General features: G+C 47.4%; 1 protein-coding gene across 2 annotated transcripts in view; it reads right to left on the bottom strand.

The window, feature by feature from the left end:
• cpne5b (copine Vb) overlaps positions 1–22,508 on the bottom strand; it is a 213,174-nt gene that overhangs the window by 64,837 nt on the left and 125,829 nt on the right. For both annotated transcript variants that reach the window (XM_041887333.2, XM_041887335.2), the window contains one exon: positions 19,901–19,964. In XM_041887333.2, coding sequence (XP_041743267.1) covers positions 19,901–19,964 — 64 coding nt within the window. The remainder of the gene's footprint in view (positions 1–19,900; positions 19,965–22,508) is intronic.

The raw sequence follows: 22,508 nt of genomic DNA, 5'->3' as shown, positions 1-22,508 counted from the left end.
AGTTAGGTCTGCTCTATACCAAATTAGCATACCCCCTGAGTCCCTTCCCTGTTTCACACCTGGTAGTTTGGTGGATGGGACTACCAGCTCTCTGTAACCTAGAGGGCAACCAGTGGGTCCGTCTCCTCTATACCATGTTTCTTGTAGGATGACAATGTCTGTATTTCCGATTTCTTTGGTGAAGTCCAGATTCCTGCTCTTTAGGCCAAAGGCAGATGACCTCAGGCCTTGGATATTCCAGGATGAAATAGTGAAGACTTTGTGTTCCATAAAGTGTCTAATGTTGTTGGTTGTGTGGTTTGGCCTCAGGCCAGTAATTGTGAGCAGAGCCTGCTGAGCATCTGGTACATGCCATTGGCTTGGGCTAGTGTAAGAGTGGGTGTTGGGCCTGTTTGCCTGCTCACGGCCTGGGCGTATGTGTGACTTTCATGTTGAGGCCCTCTTTGTGGGAGTGGGGGGGCTTGGGGTGGGTAGGAGGGGCATAGGTCTGATCTGAGGGGGCATAAATGGGGTGTGGGCATGGTTGACTTGGGGGAGTTAATTGGTGGGGTGGGGGTGTAGATGTGGTTGATGGTGCTGTGGTCTGGATGTAGGTCCTCTCTGCGGGGTCCTCTATGTGTAGGTCCTGGGGGGGGTCCCGCAGGTCTGGGAGAGTGTCTCGCTGGTCTGGGCGGGGTGTCTGTTGATCTGTTGCTCCTGTGTGAGGTGTTGGGTCTGCGGTTGAGGGCGATATCCTTTAGGGTCCGGGCGAAGGTGGGCACTGCTGCCTTGTATAGGTGGACCATGTCATAAAGGCTGTTCACGTCCAGAGTGGAGTAGTGGGCCAGGAAGACATTTGGTTTTGATGCACAGTCACGGGAAATACTTAAGTTTACCCGCTGTATGGTAGCAGGGTGGAAGTATTTTCGTGGTAACAGGGTTGAGATAACCACTTGTGCGTTGGGGAAAGTAGAAGAAGCTTTTTCTATCACTCCCTTGAGTGATGTGGCCACCCTTTCCTGATGTGTTCTCAGGTCGTTTGTGCCTGTGTGTATTATTATGTGCCTGGGTGATCCTAGTCGGTCCTCAGACAGAAGGTCTAGGGCGCGCTGGGTGTTTGGACACCAGAGTTTATACACAGTGTGTTTTGGAAAAAGTTTATTTTCTTGTATGTATTTCCCGTTTGAGTCCATAAGGAGTACAATCTGTGGCTTGTGTATGTCCTCAGTGGGTGTGGGGGGGTCGTCATGAGGGCTATCAGGGTGTCTGACTGGGGGGTTGCTCAGAGGGGTTGGGGTCCCCAGGGCTTGGGGTTCTTCATTTGTTTTTCTGGGTGTGATGTCGAGGCTATGGTCAGGGTCTAGGGTGTACTGTTCTGCTGCGGTGTCGAGACTTTGGCCAGGATCTGAGGTGGGCTGTTCTCTAATGGGTTGTTCAATGTCACCCGTCATCATTCTCACCTTCTCCTCCAGCACTCTGATCCTCTCCTCTAGTGCTCTGTTCTTCTCCTGCTCCTCTTCTTTCTCCTGTTGATGTTGTCTCACCACAGTCCAGAGTGCAGACATGTCTCTCTCTACCTGCAGCTCTCCAGGTCTAGTTAAGGGGGTGTTGTTGTGCTGGACTGTTGTCTGGGTCTGTGCTGACTGGAGTGTGTTCACCTGCTGTTCCAGCTCCACCTGCCTTACCTCCAGCTGGGTGAATTTATCCTTCATTTCAATGAGGGAGTAGTACTCTGTGCTGGGAAGTTGACTTTCTGCTTGGGGTTGCTCTGTGGGGTTATTTAATGAAGAGGTCTGGTCTGACCCGCTCGGGGTAGGGGTATCTTTCTCAAGGGAGAGCTTCTCCTGCTGAGCTATTTCTTTGATTAGGTGAAAGTCCAGCTGGAACTGTTTGGTGTTGCCTTGAACCAAAACTGTTCCAGATTTATAGAGATATATTTTAGACGACTCAGAGTCCTCGTTGTCCAGTTTCCACCCATCACTAACACCCCCCCTCTTAACAGAGGGGTAGTGTGCTAGTATAGCACTGTGCCATGCCAGGGGATGGTCTGTGTGGAAGATAAGGTTGCTTATGTTCCCATTTTTATACAAATCAGCAAAAAGTGTCTCGTGCTTCCCCAAAAGAAGTTTCAATTTGTACTCTTTTCGTGTCTTGTCGTTTTTTACATTCAGAGGGTACTGTATTTTAATGACCTCTGAACAGTGGGGATGCTTCTAAGGCCTCTCCATTTAGTTGGGGTAGACTGTACGACTCTCCTGCCATTGTTGGGCTCAAGGGCTTTGACACCTCTCACTTCACACGTCAGTGCTAATTGAAATTGTATCTCTTTGTAGCAAGCTTAAGCTTGGTAGCCTTAGCATTCAGTCCTTATAAAATAAAATATATCATTGTAATGTATTTTTTTTCTTGGTTTTTGAAAGTGAAAAATAGCTTCATACTAAACATTACTCACTCAGTTCCAGGTTGGATGGTGTTTTCAGGTTTCTGTTTGTTTGCCAGAGCATTTGCTGTATAGTTTGAGAATAGTAATCCTTGGTAGTAGAAAGTTTTCCAGGTAATTCCGTCCAAAATCAGGTTGTAGGTTTGGAGTTTTGGTTTGGAATGAAGGTTATGTTGTGGAGGGTAGCATCCTGTATATGTCCCTGCCAAAAAATCCTACTTTATCTAACTCTAAATCTATATTTTTTGTTTAAAATGCAGGAGCAATGTCTTTGAGCTCTATCTCTCTGTACTGAGCCCCAAGAATATATCACCTCACGCCTCCTGAGAGCCTCACACGAATTTCTCATAATAATAATAATAATAATATGCCATTTAGCAGACGCTTTTATCCAAAGCGACTTACAGTCATGCGTGCATAAATGTTTGTGTACGGGTGGTCCCGGGGATCGAACCCACTACCTTGGCATTACAAGCGCCGTGCTCTACCAGCTGAGCTACAGAGGACCACATCCAACAGAGTGTTGTTAGTAGATACAGTGGCTAGCGAAAGTATTCACCCCCCTTTGCATTTTTCCTATTTTGTTGCCTTACAACCTGGAATAAAAATTGATTTTGGAGGGGGTTTGTATCATTTGATTTACACAACATGCCTACCACTTTGAAGATGCACATTTTGTTTTTGTGAAACAAACAAGAAATAAGACAACAAATACAGAAAACCTGAGAGTGCATAACTATTCACCCCCTCCAAAGTCAATACTTTGTAGAGCCACCTTTTGCAGCAATTACAGCTACAAGTCTCTTGGGGTATGGCTCTATAAGCTTGGCACATCTAGCCACTGGGATTTTTCCCATTCTTCAAGGCAAAACTGCTCCAGCTCCTTCAAATTGGATGGGTTCCGCTGGTGTACAGCAGTCTTTAAGTCATACCACAGATTCTCAATTGGATTGAGATCTGGGCTTTGACTAGGCCATTCCAAGACATTTCAATGTTTCCCCTTAAACCACTCAAGTGTTGCTTTAGCAGTATGCTTAGGGTCATTGTCCTGCTGGAAGGTGAACCTCCGTCTCAGTCTCAAATCTCTGGAAGACTGAAACAGGTTTCCCTCAAGAATTTCCCTGTATTTAGCGCCATCCATCATTCCTTCAATTCTGACCAGTTTCCCAGTCCCTGCCGATGAAAAACATCCCACAGCATGATGCTGCCACCACCATGCTTCACTGTGGGGATGGTGTTCTCGGGGTAATGAGAGGTGTTGGGTTTGCGCCAGACATAGCGTTTTCCTTGATGCCAAAAAGCTAAATTTCAGTCTCATCTGACCAGAGTACCTTCTTCCATATGTTTGGGGAGTCTCCCACATGCCTTTTGGCGACCACCAAACGTGTTTGCTTATTTTTTTCTTTAAGCAATGGCTTTTTTCTGGTCACTCTTCCGTAAAGCCCAGCTCTGTGGAGTGTACGGCTTAAAGTGGTCCTATGGACAGATATTCCAATCGCCGCTGTGGAGCTTTGCAGCTCCTTCAGGGTTATCTTTGGTCTCTTTGTTGACTCTCTGATTAATGCCCTCCTTGCCTGGTCCGTGAGTTTTGGTGGGCGGCCCTCTCTTGGCAGGTTTGTTGTGGTGCCATATTCTTTCCATTTTTTAAATAATATAATATATAATAATGTGTCATTTAGCAGAATAATGGATTTAATCCATGTGATGTTCAAAGTTTCAGATATTTTTTTATAACCCAACCCTGATCTGTACTTCTCCACAACTTTGTCCCTGACCTCTTTGAAGAGCTCCTTGGACGTCATGGTGCCGCTTGCTTGGTGGTGCCCCTTGCTTAGTGGTGTTGCAGACTCTGGGGCCTTTCAGAACAGGTGTATATATACTGAGATCATGTGACACTTAGATTGCACACAGGTGGACTTTATATAACTAATTATGTGAATTCTGAAGGTAATTGGTTGCACCAGATCTTATTTAGGGGCTTCATAGCAAAGGCGGTGAATACATATGCACGCACCACTTTTCAGTTATTTTTTTTTTTAAACAAGTAATAATTTTTATTTCACTTCACCTATTTGGACTATTTTGTGTACAGTGGGGAAAAAAAGTATTTAGTCAGCCACCAATTGTGCAAGTTCTCCCACTTAAAAAGATGAGAGAGGCCTGTCATTTTCATCATAGGTACATGTCAACTATGACAGACAAAATGAGAAAAAAAATCCAGAAAATCACATTGTAGGATTTTTTATGAATTTATTAGCAAATTATGGTGGAAAATAAGTATTTGGTCAATAACAAAAGTTTCTCAATACTTTGTTATATACCTTTGTTGGCAATGACACAGGTCAAACGTTTTCTGTAAGTCTTCACAAGGTTTTCACACACTGTTGCTGGTATTTTGGCCCATTCCTCCATGCAGATCTCCTCTAGAGCAGTGATGTTTTGGGGCTGTCACTGGGCAACACAGACTTTCAACTCCCTCCAAAGATTTTCTATGGGGTTGAGATCTGGAGACTGGCTAGGCCACTCCAGGACCTTGAAATGCTTCTTACGAAGCCACTCCTTCGCTGCCCGGGCGGTGTGTTTAGGATCATTGTCATGCTGAAAGACCCAGCCACATTTCATCTTCAATGCCCTTGCTGATGGAAGGAGGTTTTCACTCAAAATCTCACGATACATGGCCCCATTCATTCTTTTCTTTACACGGATCAGTCGTCCTGGTCCCTTTGCAGAAAAACAGCCCCAAAGCATGATGTTTCCACCCCCATGCTTCACAGTAGGTATGGTGTTCTTTGGATGCAACTCAGCATTCTTTGTCCTCCAAACACGACTGAGTTGAGTTTTTACCAAAAAGTTCTATTTTGGTTTCATCTGACCATATGACATTCTCCCAATCCTCTTCTGGATCATCCAAATGCACTCTAGCAAACTTCAGACGGGCCTGGACATGTACTGGCTTAAGCAGGGGGACACGTCTCGCACTGCAGGATTTGAGTCCCTGGCGGCGTAGTGTGTTACTGATGGTAGGCTTTGTTACTTTGGTCCCAGCTCTCTGCAGGTCATTCACTAGGTCCCCCGTGTGGTTCTGGGATTTTTGCTCACCGTTCTTGTGATCATTTTGACCCCACGGGGTGAGATCTTGCGTGGAGCCCCAGATCGAGGGAGATTATCAGTGGTCTTGTATGTCTTCCATTTCCTAATAATTGCTCCCACAGTTGATTTCTTCAAACCAAGCTGCTTACCTATTGCAGATTCAGTCTTCCCAGCCTGGTGCAGGTCTACAATTTTGTTTCTGGTGTCCTTTGACTTTGATCTTGGCCATAGTGGAGTTTGGAGTGTGACTGTTTGAGGTTGTGGACAGGTGTCTTTTATACTGATAACAAGTTCAAACAGGTGCTATTAATACAGGTAACGAGTGGAGGACAGAGGAGCCTCTTAAAGAAGAAGTTACAGGTCTGTGAGAGCCAGAAATCTTGCTTGTTTTTAGGTGACCAAATACTTATTTTCCACCATAATTTGCAAATAAATTCATAAAAAATCCTACAATGTGATTTTCTTGATTTTTTTTCCTCAATTTGTCTGTCATAGTTGACGTGTACCTATGATGAAAATTACAGGCCTCTCTCATCTTTTTAAGTGGGAGAACTTGCACAATTGGTGGCTGACTAAATACTTTTTTCCCCCACTGTATGTCTATTACATGAAATCCAAATAAAAATCCATTTAAATTACAGGCTGTAATGCAACAAAATAGGAAAAACGCCAAGGTGGATGAATACTTTTGCAAGGCACTGTAGATAGAGCCCCAAGAATATATCACCTCACGCCTCCTGAGAGCCTCGCACTCGTCTGGATTTCCTCTCTTTCCCTCATTTGCTATCTTCCTCTCTTCTCCTGCTGCCCACACACGCACGCACGCACACACACACACACACACACACACACACACACACACACACACACACACACACACACACACACACACACACACACACACACACACACACGCACACACACACACACACACACACACACACACGCACGCGTGCATGCACGTACACACACACACACACACACACAGAGAGATAGTTTGGAGTTGGCTGATCTTACCAGGGGAGAACAGACAGAATAGCTTCATCATGTAAAGAGCCGAAGTGCCTTCAGACAGACCAGAGCAGTGTGCATCAACAGGATAAACACTTCTCCTGTTGCTGTTGTTGGAGGGCCAGAAGCTCTACACTGGACACTACCCATGCCAGTAGTACCTCCTAATGATACTGCTAACGGCTTTTTAATGTTGTAGCAGATCGGCTATGTGTTGACTGGGTGAGTGTTTGATGGGTTGTGTTTGGGTGAGATTGAGAAAGTGTGTGTGTGTGTCTCATTATCCCTCCCGGTCAGACTCAGACAGAGTGTTCAGTGTGTACAAACACACTCCTCTCCATGGAGGCTCTAAGATCTTCCTTCTCGCTGCAGTGATACAGAGAAGTTGTGCTGCTAGCCCATAACATCAACATCAGCCATCCCATAATGCTTCACACAGAGCCAGAGGTCTGCTCTTTGACATCCCTCAGACACACGTGCATGCACACTCTCACTCACACACAGTGCTACATGGATACAGTAGTATAGAAGACAGTGCTACATGGAGACAGTCGTATAGAAGACAGCGCTACATGGAGACAGTAGTATAGAAGACAGCGCTACATGGAGACAGTAGTATAGAAGACAGCGCTACATGGAGACAGTAGTATAGAAGACAGCGCTACATGGAGACAGTCGTATAGAAGACAGTACTACATGGAGACAGTAGTATAGAAGACAGTACTACATGGAGACAGTAGTATAGAAGACAGCGCTACATGGAGACAGTAGTATAGAAGACAGTACTACATGGAGACAGTAGTATAGAAGACAGCGCTACATGGAGACAGTAGTATAGAAGACAGTACTACATGGAGACAGTAGTATAGAAGACAGTACTACATGGAGACAGTCGTATAGAAGACAGTAATACATGGAGAGAGTAGTATAGAATAGCTGCAGGATTTCAGTCCTTCACGGCGTAGTGTGTTACCAACTGTTTTCTTGGTGACTATGGTCCCAGCTGCCTTGAGATCATTGACAAGATCCTCCCGTGTAGTTCTGGGCTGATTCCTCACCGTTCTCATGATCATTGCAAATCCACGAGGTGAGATCTTGCATGGAGCCCCAGGCCGAGGGAGATTGACAGTTCTTTTGTGTTTCTTCCATTTGCGAATAATCGCACCAACTGTTGTCACCTTCTCACCAAGCTGCTTGGCGATGGTCTTGTAGCCCATTCCAGCCTTGTGTAGATCTACAATCTTGTCCCTGACATCCTTGGAGAGCTCTTTGGTCTTGGCCATGGTGGCGAGTTTGGAATCTGATTGATTGATTGCTTCTGTGGACAGGTGTCTTTTATACAGGTAACAAACTGAGATTAGGAGCACTCCCTTTAAGAGTGTGCTCCTAATCTCAGCTCGTTACCTGTATAAAAGACACCCGGGAGCCAGAAATCTTTCTGATTTAGAGGGGGTCAAATACTTATTTCCCTCATTAAAATGCAAATCAATTTATAACATTTTTGACATGCGTTTTTTTTTTTTTTTATTCTGTCTCTCACTGTTCAAATAAACCTACCATTAAAATTATAGACTGATCATTTCTTTGTCAGTGGGAAAACGTACAAAATCAGCAGGGGATCAAATACTTTTTTCCCTCACTGTAGATCAGCTAGATGCAGGCAAGAGTGTGCAAGGCGATATTGAATGTGTCACTGTCTGTCACCTTGATTACTCAAAATGTTCTCTCGACCTCTGCACCTACATTGTAAACTTTCATTCATAGGCTAGGTTGTAGCAACCTCATGATGGGTATAGGGAAAATCTGAGTATCATGTTGTAACCTAAACCTATCGATATTGCATTGAGCTGGGTGAATGGAATATGAATGACAGTCATCCAATATGCTGTAATAGAAATAAGGCCATGCTCATAAAACAAATAATGGTACTCCCTCATCTTAAACGGCACCGACCGCCACTGATGGGGGAGGTGGTGGTACTGGAGAATGGTGGGGGGTGATAGTGGTGACGGAGGTGGAGAATGGTGGGGGGTGGTAGTGGTGGTGGAGGTGGAGAATGGTGGGGGGTGATAGTGGTGACGGAGGTGGAGAATGATGGGGGGTGGTAGTGGTGGTGGAGGTGGAGAATGGTGGGGGTGGTAGTGGTGGTGGAGGTGGAGAATGGTGGGGGGTGATAGTGGTGACGGAGGTGGAGAATGGTGGGTGGTGATAGTGGTGGTGGAGGTGGAGAATGGTGGGGGGTGGTAGTGGTGATGGAGGTGGAGAATGGTGGGGGTGGTAGTGGTGACGGAGGTGGAGAATGGTGGGGGGTGATAGTGGTGACGGAGGTGGAGAATGGTGGGGGTGATAGTGGTGATGGAGGTGGAGAATGGTGGGGGGTGGTAGTGGTGACGGAGGTGGAGAATGGTGGGGGGTGATAGTGGTGATGGAGGTGGAGAATGGTGGGGGGGTGGTAGTGGTGACGGAGGTGGAGAATGGTGGGGGGTGGTAGTGGTGACGGAGGTGGAGAATGGTGGGGGGTGATAGTGGTGACGGAGGTGGAGAATGGTGGGGGGTGATAGTGGTGACGGAGGTGGAGAATGGTGGGGGGTGATAGTGGTGACGGAGGGTGGAGAATGGTGGGGGGTGATAGTGGTGATGGAGGTGGATAATGGTGGGGGGTGGTAGTGGTGACGGAGGTGGAGAATGGTGGGGGGTGATAGTGGTGACGGAGGTGGAGAATGGTGGGGGGTGGTAGTGGTGGTGGAGGTGGAGAATGGTGGGGGGTGGTAGTGGCGGTGGAGGTGGAGAATGGTGGGGGGTGGTAGTGGTGACGGAGGTGGAGGTGGAGAATGGTGGGGGGTGATAGTGGTGACGGAGGTGGAGAATGGTGGGGGTGGTAGTGGTGGTGGAGGTGGAGAATGGTGGGGGGTGGTAGTGGTGACGGAGGTGGAGAATGGTGGGGGGTGATAGTGGTGGTGGAGGTGGAGAATGGTGGGGGGTGGTAGTGGTGACAGAGGTGGATAATGGTGGGGGGTGGTAGTGGTGACGGAGGTGGAGAATGGTGGGGGGTGGTGGTGGAGGTGGAGAATGGTGGGGTGTGGTAGTGGTGGTGGAGGTGGAGAATGGTGGGTGGTGATAGTGGTGACTGAGGTGGAGGTGGAGAATGGTGGGTGGTGGAGGTGATGGTGGTTCCCCATTAGCCAACGCCAATGGCAACAGCTAGTCTTACTGGGGTCCGACATATAACGGAAAAGACATTACAGACAAAATACTTTACCATTTACATACATTTAAAAGCATTATCATGTGGTGTGTGTGTGCATCTATCAGTTACACATAATGTACATGTCAGTACATATACACAATATAATCTAATACAATTATTGTTTTGATAAACTTATTTACTATTATGTATTGATTTTTGGAATGGTGGGTATTGATTTTTGGAATTTTTGGTATTGAATGGTGGGTGGTGGTGGAGGTGGAGGTGGAGAATGGTGGGTGGTGGTGGTGGAGAATGGTGGGTGGTGGTGGAGGTGGAGAATGGCGGGTGGTTGTGGTGGTAGTGTTGGTGGTGGTGGTGGAGAATGGTGGGTGGTGGTGGAGGTGGAGAATGGTGGATCAAATCAAATCAAATTTTATTGGTCACATGCGCCGAATACAACAAGTGCAGACATTACAGTGAAATGCTTACTTACAGCCCTTAACCAACAGTGCGTTTATTTTAAACAAAAAAAGTAAGAATAAAACAAAAAAAAAAAAAAAAAAAAAAAGTGTTGAGAAAAACAAAGAGCAGAAGTAAAATAAAGTGACAGTAGGGAGGCTATATATACAGGGGGTAACGGTGCAGAGTCAATGTGCGGGGGCACCGGCTAGTTGAGGTAGTTGAGGTAATATGTACATGTGGGTAGAGTTAAAGTGACTATGCATAAATACTTAACAGAGTAGCAGCAGCGTAAAAAGGATGGGGTGGGGGGGCAGTGCAAATAGTCCGGGTAGCCATGATTAGCTGTTCAGGAGTCTTATGGCTTGTGGGTAGAAGCTGTTGAGAAGTCTTTGGACCTAGACTTGGCACTCCGGTACCGCTGCCGTGCGGTAGCAGAGAGAACAGTCTATGACTAGGGGTGGCTGGAGTCTTTGACAATTTTGAGGGCCTTCCTCTGACACCGCCTGGTATAGAGGTCTTGGATGGCAGGGAGCTTTGCCCCAGTGATGTACTGGGCCGTACGCACTACCCTCTGTAGTGCCTTGCGGTCAGAGGCCAAGCAGTTGCCATACCAGGCGGTGATGCAACCAGTCAGGATGCTCTCGATGGTGCAGCTGTAGAATTTTTTGAGGATCTGAGGACCCATGCCAAATCTTTTTAGTCTCCTGAGGGGAATAGGCTTTGTCGTGCCCTCTTCACGACTGTCTTGGTGTGCTTGGACCATGATAGTTCGTTGGTGATGTGGACACCAAGGAACTTGAAGCTCTCAACCTGTTCCACTACAGCCCCGTCGATGAGAATGGGGGCGTGCTCAGTCCTCTTTTTTTTCCTGTAGTCCACAATCATCTCCTTTGTCTTGGTCACGTTGAGGGAGAGGTTGTTGTCCTGGCACCACACGGCCAGATCTCTGACCTCCTCCCCTATAGGCTGTCTCATCGTTGTCGGTGATCAGGCCTACCACTGTTGTGTCGTCGGCAAACTTAATGATGGTGTTGGAGTCGTGCCTGGCCATGCAGTCATGGGTGAACAGAGAGTACAGGAGGGGGACTGAGCACGCACCCCTGAGGGGCCCCCGTGTTGAGGATCAGTGTGGCAGATGTGTGTTACCTACCCTTACCACCTGGGGGCGGCCCGTCAGGAAGTCAAGGATCCAGTTGCAGAGGGAGGTGTTTAGTCCCAGGATCCTTAGCTTAGTGATGAGCTTAGAGGGCACTATGGTGTTGAATGCTGAGCTGTAGTCAATGAATAGCATTCTCACGTAGGTGTTCCTCTTGTCCAGGTGGGAAAGGGCAGTGTGGAGTGCGATAGAGATTGCATCATCTGTGGATCTGTTGGGGCGGTATGCAAATTGGAGTGGGTCTAGGGTTTCTGGGATTATGCTGTTGATGTGAGCCATGACCAGTCTTTCAAAGCACTTCATGGCTACAGACGTCAGTGCCACGGGTCGGTAGTCATTTAGGCAGGTTATCTTAGAGTTCTTGGGCACGGGGACTATGGTGGTCTGCTTGAAACATGTTGGTATTACAGACTCGGTCAGGGACATGTTGAAAATGTCAGTGAAGACACTTGCCAGCCGGCCAGCACATGCTCGGAGCACACGCCCCGGCAATCCGTCTGGCCCAGCGGCCCTGCGAATGCTGACCTGCCCAAAAGTCTTACTCACATCGGCCACGGAGAGCGCGATCACATAGTCGTCCGGAACAGCTGGTGCTCTCATGCATGCCCCAGTGTTGCTTGCCTCGGCTGAGCATAGAAGTGGTTTAGCTCGTCTGGTAGGCTTGTGTCACTGGGCAGCTCGCGGCTGTGCTTCCCCTTTGTAGTCTGTAATAGTTTTCACGCCCTGCCACATCCGACGAGCGTCAGAGCCAGTGTAGTATGATTCAATCTTAGACCTGTATTGACTCTTTGCCTGTTTGATGGTTCGTCGGAGGTCATAGCGGGATTTCTTATAAGCTTCCGGGTTAGAGTCCCGTTCCTTGAAAGCGGCAGCTCTACCCTTTAGCTCAGTGCGGATGTTGCCTGTAATCCATGGCTTCTGGTTGGGGTATGTACGTACGGTCACTGTGGGGACGACATCATCGATGCACTTATTGATGAAGCCAGTGACTGATGTGGTGTACTCCTGGTTGGTGGAGAATGGTGGGTGGTGGTGTTGGTGGAGAATGGTGGGCGTGGTGGAGGTAGTGTTGGTGGTGGTGGTGGAGAATGGTGGGTGGTGGTGGAGGTGGAGAATGGTGGATGGTTGAGAATAGTGGGTGGTGGTGGAGGTGGAGAATGGTGGGTGGTGGTGGTAGAGAATGGTGGGTGGTGGTGTTGGTGGTGGTAGTGGTGGTGGTAGTGGTGGAGAATGGTGGGTGGTAGTGGTGGTGGAAGTGGAGAATGGTGGGTGGTGGTGGTGGTGGAAGTGGAGAATGGTGGGTGGGGGTGGTGGAGGTGGAGAATGGTAGGTGGTGGTGGGGGTTGGAGGTGGAGAATGGTGGATGGTGGTGGTGGTGGTGGTGGAGAATGGTGGAGAATGGTGGGTGGTGGTGGTGGTATAAGTGGAGAATGGTGGGTGGTGGTGGTGGGGGTGGAGGTGGAGAATGGTGGGTGGTGGTGGTGGAGGTGGAGAATGGTGGGTGGTGGTGGTGGTGGAGGTGTAAATGGTGGAGAATGGTGGGTGGTGGTGGTGGTGGAAGTGGAGAATGGTGGGTGGTGGTGGTGGTGGAGGAGGTAGAGAATAGTGGGTGGTGGTGGAAGTGGAAGTGGAGAATGGTGGGTGGTGGTGGTGGTGGAGGTGGAGAATGGTGGGTGGTGGTGGTGCTGGAGGTGGAGAATGGTGGGTGGTGGTGGAGAATGGTGGGTGGTGGTGGTGGTGGAAGTGGAGAATGGTGGGTGGTGGTGGTGGAGGTGGAGAATGGTGGGTGGTGGTGGAGGTGGAGAATGGTTGGTGGTGGTGGTGGAGGTGGAGAATGGTGGTGGTGGTGGTGGTGGTGGAGGTGGAGAATAGTGGGGGGTGGTGGTGGTGGTGGAGGTGGAGGTGGAGAATGGTGGATGGTGGTGGTGGAGGTGGAGGTGGAGAATGGTGGATGGTGGTGGTGGGAGGAGGGGTGTAGGGGAGGAGCAACAACTGGAAGGATAGGAGGGATGCAAGAAGGATGCAGATATTTCCATACCTGCTGCTTTAATGGAGGGAGGCGTGACAGACAGATGGACCAGACGAAGGGAGGGAGCAGGGAGAGGGAAATAAAGAGAGAGAATAAAGGAGAGATAGTGGTTCAATGTGACCAATAACATTTTATTTGAATACAATTTCATTTGTGACTGGTCTACTGGTCCTTTTAGCAGCGTACAGTATTGTTACCCAGGCAGTTTGATTCAGTATTGTTACCCAGGCAGTTTGATTCAATATTGTTACCCAGGCAGTTTGATACAGTATTGTTCCCCAGGCAGTTTGATACAGTATTGTTACCCAGGCAGTTTGATTCAGTATTGTTCCCCAGGCAGTTTGATTCAGTATTGCTCCCCAGGCAGTTTGATACAGTATTGTTACCCAGGCAGTTTGATTCAGTATTGTTCCCCAGGCAGTTTGATACAGTATTGTTCCCCAGGCAGTTTGATTCAATATTGTTACCCAGACAGTTTGATTCAGTATTGCTCCCCAGGCAGTTTGATACAGTATTGTTCCCCAGACAGTTTGATACAGTATTGTTCCCCAGGCAGTTTGATACAATATTGTTCCCCAGGCAGTTTGATACAGTATTGTTCCCCAGGCAGTTTGATTCGGGTATTGTTTCCCAGGCAGTTTGATACAGTATTGTTCCCCAGGCAGTTTGATACAGTATTGTTCCCCAGGCAGTTTGATACAGTATTGTTCCCCAGGCAGTTTGATACAGTATTGTTCCCCAGGCAGTTTGATACAAGGTCACTCAGAGGGCTGGGATTTTTAATTAAAGCCCATTCAGTCACACATTAGGATCAGCTGTGGTAGCTTTTATTACTGCCAGAGGGCACAGAGCTTCACATGATATAATCCACTATCGATTCCTCCCTCTGGCATAACTCTCTCTGAGTCGTACTCTGTCTGTCTGTCTGTCTGTCTCTCTCTCTGTCTCTCTCCTCCCTCCCCTTCTCTTTGTCCCTCTTTCTCAATTTTCTTTCTATCTATGTCTCTCAGTGTCAGATCTAGCCTAGTGCTCAGAGCCATAGAGATGACAGATATTTGATATAAAAGCTAAACGGTATCTGCACTTCAAAACTAGGGCCTAATCTGCCATGTCATAGCTCAGTGGAGCCCAGTGTGTGTGTGTGTGTGTGTGTGTGTGTGTGTGTGTGTGTGTGTGTGTGTGTGTGTGGTGTATGTGTGTGTGGTGTGTGTCTATTGATCTACTGATAAATAAGACCCATCCAATTCTAACAGCTGAACAGGGAAGCCACATAACATCCTCTGTTGCTTCACTAAAAGCTTCTGATAAACCCCAGGTGGTGAAGGTAGTCAACATTACATGACCTCTTCCACACTGATTCTCAACACGGGGTCCCCACAAGGCTGCGTCCTCAGTCCCCTCCTGTTCTCCCTGATTACCAACAATGGCGAGACGGCCTACAGAGAGGAGGTAGGCACTCTGACGGCGTGGTACCAGTAAAACAACATCTCCCTCAACGTTAGCAAAACAAAGGAGCTGATTGTGGACTTCAGGAGGAAACAGGCTGGGCACGCCCCCATCCTCATCAACAGGGCCGTCATGGAGACAGTCAAAAACGTCAAGATTCTCGGCGTACACATCTCAGAGGAGCATAAATGGTCAAACCACACAGAGACCGTGGTGAAGAAGGCACGAAAGCAACTCTTCAACCTGAGGAGGCCGAATAAATTTGGCCTGTCCCCAAGGGTCCTCACAGTGTTCTACAGGAACAGCATCAAGAGCTCCTAGATATGAACTCAACAAAAAAAGAAATGTCCTCTCACTGTCAGCTGCGTTTCTTTTCAGCAAACTTAACATGTGTAAATATTTGTATGAACATAACAAGATTCAACAACTGACACATAAACTGAACAAGTTCCACAGACATGTGACTAAGAGAAATTGAATAATGTGTCCCAAAGGGGGGTCAAAATCAAAAGTAACAGTCAGTATCTGGTGTGGCCACCAGCTGCATTAAGTACTGCAGTGCATCTCCTCCTCATGGACTGCACCAGATTTGCCAGTTTTTACTGTGAGATGTTACCCCACTCTTCCACCAAAGCACCTGCAAGTTCCCGGACATTTCTGGGGGGAATGGCCCTAGCCCTCACCCTCCGATCCAACAGGTCCAAGACGTGCTCAATGGGATTGAGATCCGGGCTCTTCGCCGGCCATGGCAGAACACTGACATTCATGTCTTGCAGGAAATCCCGCACAGAACGAGCAGTATGGCTGGTGGCATTGTCATGCTGGAGGGTCATGTCAGGATGAGCCTGCAGGAAGGGTACCACATGAGGGAGGAGGATGTCTTCCCTGTAACGCACAGTGTTGAGGTTTCCTGCAATGACAACAAGCTCAGTCCGATGATGCTGTGACACAACGCCCCCAGACCATGAAGGACCCTCCACCTCCAAATCGATCCCGCTCCAGAGTACAGGCCTCGGTGTAACGCTCATTCCTTCGACGATAAACGCAATTCCGACCATCACCCCTGTTGAGACAAAACCACGACTCGTCAGTGAAGAGCACTTTTTGCCAGTCATGTCAGGTCCAGCGACGGTGGGTTTGTGCCCATAGGCGACGTTGTTGCCGGTGATGTCTGGTGAGGACCTGCCTTACAACAGGCCTACAAGCCCTCAGTCCAGCCTCTCTCAGCCTATTGCGAACAGTCTGAGGACTGATGGAGGGATTGTGCATTCCTGGTGTAACTCGGGCAGTTGTTGTTGCCATCCTGTACCTGTCCCGCAGTTGTGATGTTCGGATGTACCGATCCTGTGCAGGTGCTGTTACACGTGGTCTGCCACTGCGAGGACGATCAGCTGTCTGTCCTGTCTCCCTGTAGCGCTGTCTTAGGCGTCTCACAGTACGGACATTGCAATTTATTGCCCTGGCCACATCTGCAGTCCTCATGCCTCCTTGCAGCATGCCTAAGGCACATTCACGCAGATGAGCAGGGACCCTGGGCATCTTTCTTTTGGTGTTTTTCAGAGTCAGTAGAAAGGCCTCTTTAGTGTCCTAAGTTTTCATAACTGTGACCTTAATTGCCTACCGTCTGTAAGCTGTTAGTGTCTTAACGACCGTTCCACAGGTGCATGTTCATTAATTGTTTATGGCTCATTGAACAAGCATGGGAAACAGTGTTTAAACCCTTTACAATATAGATCTGTGAAGTTATTTGGATTTTTACTAAATATCTTTGAAAGACAGGGTCCTGAAAAAGGGGCGTTTCTTTTTTTGCTGAGTTTATGTGTGTGTTCCATCATTCTGATCTGTGAAATGTGTCAGTACATTTGGCCTCAAGGCAACTACAGTGGGGAGAACAAGTATTTGATACACTGCCGATTTTGCAGGTTTTCCTACTTACAAAGCATGTAGAGGTCTGTAATTTTTTATCATAGGTACACTTTAACTGTGAGAGACGGAATCTAAAACAACAATCCAGAAAATCAGATTGTATGATTTTTAAGTAATTAATTTGCATTTTATTGCATGACATAAGTATTTGATACATCAGAAAAGCAGAACTTAATATTTGGTACAGAAACCTTTGTTTGCAATTACAGAGATCATACGTTTCCTGTAGGTCTTGACCAGGTTTGCACACACTGCAGCAGGGATTTTGGCCCACTCCTCCATACAGACCTTCTCCAGATCCTTCAGGTTTTGGGGCTGTCGCTGGGCAATACGGACTTTCAGCTCCCTCCAAATATTTTCTGTTGGGTTCAGGTCTGGAGACTGGCTAGGCAACTCCAGGACCTTGAGATGCTTCTTACGGAGCCACTCCTTAGTTGCCCTGGCTGTGTATTTCGGGTCATTGTCATGCTGGAAGACCCAGCCACGACCCATCTTCAATGCTCTTACTGAGGGAAGGAGGTTGTTGGCCAAGATCTCGCGATACATGGCCCCATCCATCCTCCCCTCAATACGGTGCAGCCGTCCTGTCCCCTTTGCAGAAAAGCATCCCCAAAGAATGATGTTTCCACCTCCATGCTTCACGGTTGGGATGGTGTTCTTGGGGTTGTACTCATCCTTCTTCTTCCTCCAAACACGGCGAGTGGAGTTGAGACCAAAAAGCTCTATTTTTGTCTCATCAGACCACATGACCTTCTCCCATTCCTCCTCTGGATCATCCAGATGGTCATTAGCAAACTTCAGACGGGCCTGGACATGCGCTGGCTTGAGCAGGGGGACCTTGCGTGCGCTGCAGGATTTTAATCCATGACGGCGTAGTGTGTTACAAATGGTTTTATTTGAGACTGTGGTCCCAGCTCTCTTCAGGTCATTGACCAGGTCCTGCCGTGTAGTTCTGGGCTGATCCCTCACCTCCCTCATGATCATTGATGCCCCACAAGGTGCGATCTTGCATGGAGCCCCAGACCGAGGGTGATTGACCGTCATCTTGAACTTCTTCCATTTTCTAATAATTGCGCCAACAGTTGTTGCCTTCTCACCAAGCTGCTTTCTGCTCTCTGGTCTTGGCAGTTGGTTCCATATAATGAAATAATTACCTCAACCACTTTAATTACATAAGACTCTCACATTAATTGGTAAGCAAATGGTGACAATCTCATTACCTGGAATGACATTCACTGTCATGGGTGGCCACAAATAACAAACTGAAAGCTACGCCCCCAATAGGCCACACCTACAGCTGTTCTGATAGGCTGCCGCCGCTACATTGCACCCACCGGTATGCAATGCGAATGCGCATGAGGTATTGAAAGCAATTGAGAAGCTTTTATTAAATTCTTAAAATCACATTGATCTGTCAAATTCATTATTTGATTTCAGACAATTTGATTAGAATAGGTTGAACAAACCAGCATGATTTTTTATCATACCAATCAGAAAAAGCACTTCAGATCCCAGTTTTACAGTGTGTAGCTAGCAGCCTCATTCACGCTGCAGATACAGTTAGACACTCAGGCAGTTAAAGACTAGCACTGAATACAGCGTCAACGTCATGGGCTATAAGGACCTCTTATGGGCAATGATAAGCAGTTATAGTCCAGTTATAAATATGCTATAAGCATTTATATGTATAGTGTAGGCCAGGGGTATTCAACTCTGACCCTACGAGGTCCGGACTGCTGCTGGTTTTCTGGTCTACCTGACCATTAGTTGCACCCACCTGGTGTCCCAGGTCTAAATCAGTCCATGGTTAGAAGAATGAAAAAATGCAGTGGAACTGGCTTCCAGGTCCAGATTTGAATTGGAGGGGTCTAGGCAGTAGTAAGAGTAAGCAGCAGTGCAGTTATATGATGTTGTGTGCAGTAACAGTGATGGTAATGTACACTGAGTATACAAAACATTAAGAACACCTGCTCTTTCCATGACATCGACTGACCAGGTGAATCCAGGTGAAAGCTGGACATGGATTGTGCATCAGTGCCATTCAGAGGGTGAATGGGAAAGACAAAAAATGTAAGTGCCTTTGAACGGGGTATTGTAGTAGGTGCCAGGCGCACTGGTTTGTGTCAAGAACTGCAACGCTGCTGTGTTTTTCACGCTCAACAGTTTCCTGTGTGTTTCAAGAATGGTCCCCCACCAAAAGGACATCCAGCCATATTGACACAACTGTGGGAACACCTTGTATCCATGCCCCGATAAATTGAGGCTGTTCTGAGGGCAAAATGGGAAGGTGCTCTTAATATATTAGGAAGGTGTTCTTAACTGCAAAGATATGCAGTGACAGGTAACAGTTATGAGAGACTTAGTAGTATGTAGTGACAGGCAGTAAAAAGGAAAATCAGAAGGTTGTGGAGTCTACAGTCTACAGTCTACAGTCTACATTCTACCGTCTACCGTCTACAGTCTACAGTCTACAGTTTACAGTTTACAGTCTACAGTTTACAGTTTACAGTTTACAGTCTACAGTCTACAGTCTACAGTCTGCAGTCTGCAGTCTACATTCTACAGTTTACAGTTTACAGTCTACAGTCTGCAGTCTACATTCTACAGTTTACAGTCTACAGTCTACAGTCTACAGTCTACATTCTACAGTCTACAGTCTACAGTTTACAGTCTACAGTCTACAGTCTACAGTCTACATTCTACAGTCTACAGTCTACAGTTTACAGTTTACAGTCTACAGTCTACAGTCTACAGTCTACATTTTACAGTCTACAGTCTACAGTCGACGATCTACAGTCTACATTCAACAGTCTACATTCGACAGTCGACAGTCGACATTCTACAGTCGACAGTCGACATTCTACAGTCAACAGCCGACAGTCAACAGTCGACAATCTACAGTCTACAGTCAACAGTCTACAGTCTACATTCGACAGTGTACAGTCTACAGTATAGTGATGGTAATGTCGGAAGGTTGTGGAGTTTACAGTCTACAGCACTTGTACTTGATTGATGAATTAAGGTCACTAATTAGTAAGGACCTCCCCTCACCTGGTTGCCTAGGTCTTAATTGAAAGGAAAAACCTAAAACCAGCAGACACTTAAAACCAGCAGACACCCCTGATCTACAGTATAGTGATGGTAATACCATAAGTTAATAGTAGGTCTACTTACTCTGCAGTTACCCAGCTCCTCTGCAGACAGAATGATGGTGCCACATTTCTTCCCAGCTATCCCTCTGTAGAAAACAGAGAAAGAAGACAGAGGACAACATGTGGTTAAGTTTAGCCAGGGGCAGGTGTAGCATCTGTACAACAGAGATGCCGAGTTCCAGTCATCCAGGACCAGAGTGTCAGGATGTGTTGGCGCTCAGTTGATCAGGAAGGGAGAGGGAACACACCTAGTTTTCCAGATCAGAATGAGACACATTGTTCTGATTGCATGTAACAGAAACGGCATGCAACTCTCTGTCACTGTCCATGCTGCTGAACCCAACCAGAGCCCAGGGTTGGCAGTTGCTGTCCATGGTTCTGAACCCAACCAGAGCACAGGGTTGGCAGTTGCTGTCCATGGTTCTAAACCCAACCAGAGCACAGGGTTGGCAGTTGCTGTCCATGGTTCTGAAACCAACCAGAGCACAGGGTTGGCAGTTGCTGTCCATGGTGATGAACCCAACCAGAGTACAGGGTTGACAGTTGCAGTCCATTGTGATGAACCCAACCAGAGCACAGGGTTCGCAGTTGCTGTCCATGGTGCTGAATATACATATCGCTCCCATATACTTCTCCAACTCTCTTTCTCCCTTCTCCCATCTCTCCACCTCTCGTTTTAGACACCATCTGGCACACTTCAGCAAAGCCTACTCCTGTTCTTTCCCTATTTTTAGGAGACATAATAACTGGACAGATTCATGTTGTGTCTTATAATCCTTATGATTAGTTTTATTCTAGTGCTCTCCAACAAGCATGTTATGAGTGTCATGATTTGTGTTTTTACAGTTTTACAGCTTAGTAAACATCGTAGACCACCAGACAAAATGCTAGAGAGAGAGAGAGAGAGAGAAAGAGAGAGAGAGAGAGAGAGAGAGAGAGAGAGAGAGAGAGAGAGAGAGAGAGAGAGAGAGAGAGAGAGAGAGAGAGAGAGAGAGAGAGAGAGAGAGAGAGAGAGAGAGAGAGAGAGAGAGAGAGAGAGAGAGAGAGAGAGAGAGAGAGAGAGAGAGAGAGAGAATCCACAGAGGTCCCTATTCAACATCAAACAAAGCATCAGTCCTAGAGAGTGGAACATTTAGGAACAGATGAGAGGCAGAGAGGAGAGGAGGGGAAAGGAGGAAGAGAGGAGAAGAGAGGAGGAGGAGAGGAGGGGAAGAGGGAAAACCTTTCTGACTTCTCACTCTCTCTCTCTCTTTCTCTCTCTCTGTCTCTCTCTCTCCCTCTCATTCTCTCTCTCTCTCTCTCTCTCTCTCTCTCTCTCTCTCTCTCTCTCTCTCTCTCTCTCTCTCTCTCTCTCTCTCTCTCTCTCTCTCTCTCTCTCTCTCTCTCTCTCTCTCTCTTTCTCTGTCTTTCTCTGTCTTTCAATAAAAGCTTCTCAATAACCCATCAGACTGTATGCCTCTGACTGCTTCTCAATAACCCATCAGGATGTATTCCTCTGACCTTTATAATAACCCATCAGGATGTATTCCTCTGACCTTTATAATAACCCATCAGGATGTATTCCTCTGACCTTTATAATAACCCATCAGGATGTATTCCTCTGACCTTTATAACAACCCATCAGGATGTATTCCTCTGACCTTTATAATAACCCATCAGGCTGTATCCCTCTGACCTTTATAATAATCATAATAGTTACAGCCGCCATTAAAGTGAGTTGTTAGTGTGTGCTGTGCATGATACTCTAGAGGGAAGTGGAGAGTGTGTGTGTGTGTGTGTGTGTGAGAGAGTGTGTGTGGTGTTGTCTACTCTCTGTTTCACCAGGGGGTTTAATGACATGGGAGTGGACGTCTGCTAATTGGCTAACTCATCAATGGACAGCTCTCTGTGTGTCACGAGAGAAGGGGGCTTATTAATGTGAAGGATTGAGCAGGTTGGAGCCAGCAGGGTGGAGCCAGCAGAGTGGAGCCGGCAGGGTGTACGTGCATCTTGCCCTTTTCCCCAACATACTATGATTTTCTCTCTTTCCCTCAAATTTTACCGCCATCCTCTTCATCTTCTCTTTAGCTCTTTATCCCATCCCCCCTCCCTTCCTCCCTCCCTCTGCCTGCCTCCCACTCTCCCCCTCCCTTCCTCCCTCCCTTTGCCTGCCTCCCACTCTCCCCCTCCCTTCCTCCCTCCCTCTGCCTGCCTCCCACTCTCCCCCTCCCTCTGGACCTGACTTTAATCATTTAAAAGCTACTGTCAGCGACCAGACGAGATAAGATGGTGTAGCTGAAGTTCCAGTATGAGGCTGGAACCGTGCTGGTGGTGCTGGAGGTCAGAGGTCAGAGGTCCACTGGGATCTTCTCACTGCTACACTGTCAGGCCACTCAATAAGAGGAACAGGTCAGGGAATGGATTTATTTATTAATTTAGTGCAAATCACACAGAGGTATTCACCTAGCCTTGCCTCACCTTGGGTGTTCTCTATTTCTCTCGCCTGCTCTCTCTCTTGTCGGAGTGCATGCTGGGAGTGAGTCGTGAAGCAGGAGTGATTGTGAGTGCGAATGGAATTATTTTCACTCTATTGGGTTTCGGTGTGTATATATATATATATTGATTAGTTTAGTTGTTTTAAGGTTATCTTG

This window comes from Coregonus clupeaformis, chromosome 10 (genome assembly GCF_020615455.1).
Source record: "Coregonus clupeaformis isolate EN_2021a chromosome 10, ASM2061545v1, whole genome shotgun sequence".
In the NCBI taxonomy this organism is placed as follows: domain Eukaryota; kingdom Metazoa; phylum Chordata; class Actinopteri; order Salmoniformes; family Salmonidae; genus Coregonus; species Coregonus clupeaformis.
Note: the sequence above shows the minus strand (reverse complement) of the source record. Positions and strands in the feature narration are given on the sequence as shown.